This window comes from Gigantopelta aegis, chromosome 6 (genome assembly GCF_016097555.1).
Source record: "Gigantopelta aegis isolate Gae_Host chromosome 6, Gae_host_genome, whole genome shotgun sequence".
NCBI lineage: Eukaryota > Metazoa > Mollusca > Gastropoda > Neomphalida > Peltospiridae > Gigantopelta > Gigantopelta aegis.
The window spans coordinates 76,867,884-76,875,637 of record NC_054704.1 but is presented as its reverse complement, the minus strand read 5'-3'; the positions used below and the strand labels follow the sequence as shown (position 1 = coordinate 76,875,637).

At 38.9% G+C, this 7,754-nt stretch overlaps 1 protein-coding gene across 5 annotated transcripts in view; it reads left to right on the top strand.

Moving 5' to 3' along the window:
- Positions 1–3,185, top strand: part of LOC121374125 (carbohydrate sulfotransferase 11-like) — a 28,020-nt gene extending 24,835 nt beyond the window's left edge. For all 5 annotated transcript variants that reach the window (XM_041501069.1, XM_041501065.1, XM_041501067.1 and 2 more), the window contains exon 4: positions 2,321–3,185. In XM_041501069.1, the coding sequence (XP_041357003.1) occupies positions 2,321–3,160 (840 nt within the window). In that variant the 3' untranslated portion in view covers positions 3,161–3,185. The remainder of the gene's footprint in view (positions 1–2,320) is intronic.
- The last annotated feature ends 4,569 nt before the right edge of the window (positions 3,186–7,754 follow it).

Sequence of the window (7,754 nt, the reverse complement as noted above, 5' to 3'; positions counted from 1 at the left end):
ATCGATCAAGTATAGAACCCCGTCGGTTGGCCCATTGAGCTATTTCTCATTTCAGTCAGTGCTCCATAAGCGGTTTACAAAGTCCGTGGAATGTACTGTCTGTGGATATAGGCGCGTTTGCAGAAAGGTGTTTGTGTGTCGGACCCCCACCCCAAAACAATTTTATTTTAATATATATATATATATATATATATATATATATATATATATTTTTTTTTTTTTTTTTTTTTTTTTTTCCCCCGGGGAATCACGACTTGCCCCACTCTAAAAGCTTTACTCGCCATCCTGCATAATTTCCCGCACATGTACCTAGGATGATGCATATAAAAGAATCCTAGCTGTATATCTATATACCCATGTCAAGGTGGGTCTCTGGACTTCAATTGTGAAACTTTTTATTAAAGTGTTTATGCTTGACTTTAATCTTGTTTAAACAAAGCGCCTGACGTCAGTTAGGATCTGTACCAGAATTGTCCGACGCCATATAACCGTAAATAAAATTGGTTGAGTGCGTCGTTAAATAAAACATTTCCTTCTGTACCAGAATTGATCACACGAAGGACGGGGTGAGGTGGCAGAGACATGTTTAATTTATCTACACATGTCCTAAAATATTAAATTTTAATTAAACAAGTATTGTATGCACAAAGAAAATAAATTAGCAGCACATCCACAATTGTCTTTTATAATTATTGTAATCATTAGACAATATCGGCAGCTGAAGGTACCAGTTATATATTAATTGACCTTTCAGTTGTGGAAGCCATGCATCAACCTCAGAGTAGGTGCCACTCAGGACTTCCACGCCTATGATTATATTGCCCCCCCCCCCCCCATGTGATATTTGTGTCCCTTGACACAGAACCTCCACTTCAGACGCCCATGATTATATACCCCCCCCCATCCTCCCCATGTGATGTTTCTGACCCTCCACTCAGGACCTCCACTTCTGACGCCTATCATTATATTGTCCCCCCCCCCCCCTCCAATAACAAAACTTCCTGGGCACGGGTTAACCCCCCTTTCCTACCCAACATCCTCCTCTTTTTTTTAGTCAAAGTGGGCATTAATTGTAAGGATAATATAATAGTTTATTTTAATTTTTAGACTGCCCGATTTTTTTTTGCAACAAAAATTAAAATTTAATTAATAGAGCTCTGTATTATATTATTATTTTCTTTTGGAACGCGCATTAAATTTTTTTAATTGACCCATTTATTAATTTTAGATTAAAATTCAAAATTGTCCGGTAAATTTTTCTGTCCCGAGTCAGGCCCTTGGCTATCCAGAGATGGGACTCGGGATAGACATGCTCGAAACCTTCGTGGTATAGGAGCATGTTAAAATTATCAAGTCAAGCCCCCCCCCCCCCCATCCTCCCCATGTGATATTTCTGACCCTCCACTCAGGACCTCCACTTCTGACGCCCATGGTTATATTCCCCCCTCCCCCAATCCTCCCCATGTGATGTTTTTGACCTTCCACTCAGGGCCTCTACTTCTAACGTCCATGGTTATATCCCCCATCCTCCCCCATGTGCTCTTTCTGACCTGGTGCTTATAAAACTTTAGAGTCTAGACTCGAGACTCTAATAGAGTCTGAGACACTAATGTCGTGACAACGCCATACAAATTGTATATGTGTGACATCATTAGAGATTGGACCGGTCTCGGTGGCGTCGTGGTTAGGCCATCGGTCTGCAGGCTGGTAGGTACTGGGTTGAGTGCGTCGTTAAATAAAACATTTTCTTTTTTTCTTTCATTTAGAGATTGAGTCTGGAAACTCAAAAGTTTTATAAGCACGGGTCCTGACCCACCACTCAGAACCTCCACTTCTGACGCACGTGGTTATATTGTTCCTTCCACCCTCCCCCACGTGTTCGTTCTGCCACAGCACTTGGATAACACTGATTCGCATACAAATGTCATACAAATAAACATTGGGTCTCCACTCTCCCCCCAAAAAAACACAACAACCAGTGTCATATGACTAGTATATCAAAGATCGTGGTATGACTTGTCCTGTTTCTGGGAAAGCTCATATTAAAGATCCCTTTTAGCTAATAAAAAATACAATGGGTTTCCTGTGTGTCAGAATTACCAAATGTTTGACATCCAAGATTGCAATAGCTGATCACTATTTAATCAAAATGATCTAGTGTTGCCGTTAAACAAAACGATTTTTTTTTTTTTAAATATAATGGAGGCCTTTGTGAAATCAGTTAATGGTGTCCAAAATTTAATGTACGTGACCGATGCGCGAACGAAATAATTGTTCTCGCAATTTTCAGAGGTCTGATTTGATGCTCTACTTATTTCAGAGATCGTCGCTGAAGTATGTTACAAAAGAAGACTACTGCAACAGCCCAGAAGCAGTCACGGAGATACGACCACAAATGCTACGTAATATTTTTGTCAATGACAAATACAAGATACTGTACTGCGCGGTACCCAAAATCGCGTGCACCAACTGGAAAAGAATTTTTATAATCCTGTCTGGGAAGGTTGATGAAACAGACCCAATGAAACTGAAAGCCCGTGAAGTACATGGTATTCTTGAGGCGAAACAGACGCACTTGAGCGACTTTTCGCCAGAAGAAATAAATCACCGGATCAAGAATTACTACAAATTTATGTTTACCAGAGAACCTTTCGAGCGGCTTCTTTCAGCCTACAGGAACAAATTTGCCAGCAATAATGTCGTGTTCAGGAGGGGTTTTGGTAAAAAGATCTTAGCACGGTACAGACTGAACCCGTCCAGGAAAGAAGTCCTCACCGGTGCTGGCGTCACATTCTTGGAGTTCATCCAGTATTTGGTCGACTCGACTCGCGAGGAAGCCCTGAACTCCCACTGGAAGAAACTGACAGATATGTGTCATCCATGCTTGATTAAATATGATTTAATTGGTGACATGGATAACATTAACGACGATGCTACCAAGATCCTCGACCGTGTCGGGGCGTCGTCCAAAGTGGAATTTCCGCGACGAGACGCCACCTACAAGCATAAAGACACAGGATCTGTTCTTTACCATTTTTACAGCCAAGTTCCACGCGGATTTTTAAACCAGTTGTATAACATGTATTATTCGGACTTTCTAATGTATGATTATAAAATTCCAACAACTATAAGGAACCTGACTAAATGGAGGCGAATGTAAATAAAATCTCACTGTTTGAATCTAATAATTTTTTCTTTTTAAAACCCAACAAAACATGTGCCTAAACAGGGCCATAGCTAGGATGTTTTTGTTGGGGGGGGGGGGGGGGGGGCAACTGAGTAGTTAATAGTCTAAAACTCCTTAAACAGTCAAGAAGATAATTTTCTTTAAGTTTCTATAATGCTTTCCGGATTTTTTTCTGGGGGAGGAACTGCCCCCTTGCCCCCCCCCCCCCCCCCCCCCGCTAGCTAAGGCCCTGCTAAAGTACCCATGAGCCTAAAACTAGGTTCACACAAGCCGGTAAAACTCTGCGTTAAATGCATTCGTAATACATATAGAATACTAAACGAGCTTGCCTGTCATACCATTTTTTATGAAATGAGTGAACAGTTTTGGTATCTGACGAGCGAAAGCGAGTTAAATACCAACACTGTTGACGAGTTTCAAGCTAGTTTAATATTTTATTTATTACAAACCAACTGCAAACAAGCCGGAACGCAGAAGTAAGCAGATGTCGGGACCTACTACATTTTTTTTTCTTCGAACTGGGTCAGCAAGTGATCTACGTTACGCTCACGTCACCTTAATATTACAGTAAAGTACTAAAGTAGTGTCGGAAATAGAATAAAAATGATTTTCGTCAATTATTTCTTTTATATTAAACTGACAAGTAAATATATTGTAAATACCTATTTAATGATACTCTACCTAATTTAGCATTTTCTTGTTTGGGCTCTCATTGATGTACAAGGTGGTGTTTACTCTAGGAAATTAAAATAAAGATGTTTGTAAACAGGAGATGTGTGACCTTTATTGGAACAGATTATAAAACATTTTGATGATATGTGTCAATTTCATTTACAAATAAACAAACTTTTAATTTAAAACTGCAAATTAACTGATTATTTTGAATTGCAGCATAAATTATTAATTATGACCAGCATATTTAGTGAATATAAATTCAATATAAGTACATTAGAGATTTACACAGTCTTGCAACCACTTAAAGATGCTATATCATAGTTATATGTGAGCATCTGTTTGTGATAAAGATTCTGCAATAAAAATTTATTTTCTACTAGTAGATAAAATTATTTCCTATAATCATTGATGGGCATATAATTAAAGGTGTAGTTTTTAAATGTTAAAGCAAAAATTAATAAAAACATGATTTGCAATAGCTGTCATTATGCAATTTTGAGATAGCACCTTTAATACCAGTATAATGTTACTTATAAATGTCTACAAATATTTGTTTTGGAGAGGAATAGGGGTAAACTGTCATCAGAAACGGTCCCTCACATATTGTTACCGCAATGAATTTGACACGTTGACCAAAATTTGTTACAGTCTGTTCCCATAAAGTGCACAAATCGCCTGTTTACCGACATCTTTCTTTTAATTTCAAGAGTAAACACCACCTTGTACATCAATGAGAGCCAAAACAAGTAAATGCTAAATTAGGTAGACGATCATTAAATAAATATTTACATAAAATGTACTTGTCTGTTTAATATGTAAGAAATAATCGACGAAAATAATTTTTATTCTATTTCCGACAGTATAATCAAAATTATACCCAGGTGATTTTCCAGTCTTATATATTATTTATGAAAATCCCTGGAATAAGACCGGCCTCGGTGACGTTGTGGTTAGCCATCGGTCTACAGGCTGGTAGGTACTGGGTTCGCATCCCAGTCGAGGCATGGGTTTTTAATCCAGATACCGACTCCAAACCCTGAGTGAGTGCTCCGCAAGGCTCAATGGGTAGGTGTAAACCACTTGCACCGACCAGTGATCCATAACTGGTTCAACAAAGGCCATGGTTTGTGCTATCCTGCCTGTGGGAAGCGCAAATAAAAGATCCCTTGCTGCCTGTCGTAAAAGAGTAGCCTATGTGGCGACAGCGGGTATCCTCTCAAAATCTGTGTGGTCCTTAACCATATGTCTGACGCCATATAACCGTAAATAAAATGTGTTGAGTGCGTCGTTAAATAAAACATTTCTTTCTTTCCCTGGAATAAAAACCATAAAAATGTGGCAGTATTATCATGACCTGTTACGGTATTCAAACAACCGGTACAACAAAATGACCAGAAATATGAGACGTTATAAATTTTGAGACCACTTGTACTTGTGATTTCACCTTTCAGGTGTAATCACATATCAACCTGGGTGTTATAGTCTGTTTCAAATTACATATGTTTTGAAGTAAAATTGTAAATAAATCTCATATTTCTGTCTATAACAGGTCATTTATTGTCATTTTTTGTACCGGTTGATTAAATACCGTAACATGTCATGATAATACTGACACATTTTTATGTTTTTTATTCCAGGGATTTTCATAAATAATATATAAGACTGGAAAATCACCTGGGTATAATTTTGATTAGTACTTTAGTTAGATATTGAGTGATTGTTGCCATGAGCAATATCTTACACCAGTGTGTAATAATATTAATAATAATAATAGTAATAATAATAATAATAATAATAATACGCATCCGTCATTCGGGGGGTGGGGGCGTAGCCCATTGGTAAATCGTTCACTTGATGCGCGGTCGGTCTGGGATCGATCCCCGTCAGTGGGCCCATTGGGCTATTTCTCGTTCCAGCCAGTGCACCACGACTGGTATATCAAAGGCCGTGGTATGTGTTATCCTGTCTGTGGGATGGTGCATATAAAAGATCCCTTGCTGTTAATCGAAAAGAGTAGCCCAGCGGGTTTCCTTTACCATATGTCCGACTCTACATAACCGTAATTAAAATGTGTTGAGTGCGTCATTAAACTGCTAGCGCGAACACATAAGTCCAACAACTGAATGAAATATATGCGATGGCGTTATTATCAGTGGCGGATCCAGATAATCCATGGGTGTGTGTGTGTGTGTGTGTGTGTGTGTGTGTGTGTGTGTGTGTGGCTAATGACATGTGGTGGAATATCAAGGGAACTTTGAGGGAGGTTTGAAGGGGGTGAAAATTAATGTGATAAAATTTGAACTGTCGCAAAATTTAGGAGAGCCGGGCCTCTGTCCCCCCCCCCCCCCCCTAGATCCGCCTCTGATTATTATTATAATTGTACATACTTGTATTATTTAACTATACTGTCTCTTTTACCATGGATTCGTCAAGCAGTGATGACGAACGGTTCGTGCTCTTACCGGCCTCTAGCCCGAGTACTCTGACTGTAAGAGAGCTAGACGGACATTTGGACATAAATACGCTCTCATTACAGTCAAAGTGACGGAGTGTCACGAAGCGTAGCTGAATGTGGGTGCTGTCGGATTTCTTTCTGTATTATGTGTATTAGTGATTAATATGTGGATTTTTTTTAATCAGTTAACTCGAAAATGATCGATGTAAAGGTATTTGACGTCAAACATAGGATTGTTGTGGTATTAGAGCGGAAATCTTTGCCAACTTTTTGGTTGTCGGGAATTGCCTAAAAAATACATAGCTTGGTCTCTGACTGTAATGAGAGCGTATTTATGTTCAAATGTCTGTCTAGCTCTCGTACAGTCAAGAGTACTCGGGCTAACCGGCCTCTTACACCATTCTTCATTACATGGTAAATTTAGTTTTTAAAAGGTTATACTAATCAGATATATCACATTCCATCTCCTTCGCAATGTCACCCTATGCACTGAAACACTTCTGTGCATCATGGTATGATATATGTTGCGGACTGTATAGAAAATGGCATTTTCTAACAGTATCCGCAAAATTTTCCACAAACCCGGTGTAAATGGAATGCAAGTCCGTAGGAACAGTTGTCCTCCCGGACTTTATCTCACAGGAATGCAGGCCCTAAGTCTAATATACCTAGGAATGCAAGTCCTAGGACTATCGTTCCTTAGAAACGAAATTCTTTATTTAACGACGCACTCGACACATTTCATTTACGGTTATTTGGCGTCGGACATATGGTTAAGGATCACACAGATATTAAGAGAGGAAACTCGCTGTCACCACTTCATGAGCTCTTTTCGGTTAGCAGCAAGGGATCTTTTATATGCACCATCCCACAGACAGGATACCACATACTACGGCCTTTGATATACCAGTAGTGATGTACTGGCTGGAGCGAGGAATAGCCCAATGGGCCCACCGACGGGGATCGATCCCAGACGGACTGCGCATCAAGCGAACGCTTTACCACTGGGCTACGTCCCGCCCACGTTCCTTAGGATTATATCTTGCAGGTTGCTGGCTTAAAGGGACATTCCTGAGTTTGCTGCATTGTAAGATGTTTCCTACTAATAAAATATTTCTAAGATTAAACTTACATATTAAATATATTTTCTTGTTTAGAATATCAGTGTCTATATATTCAATGTGTTTCTGGTCGTCTTAATATTTGTAAGAAGCCCAAACTGGATTTCGTCTTCGAATAATTCCGTACGTACGAAAAAAAAAAAAAATCGGAAATAAAACGAAATTTAACCCAGTACAAATATTAGAACAATCAGAAACATGTTTAATATACAGCCACTAATATTTTATTTAGAAAAATATATTTGATATTTAATTACAATCGTTAAAAAGTTTCTGTTAGTCGATAACATCTTAAACATTGCAGCAAACTCAGGAA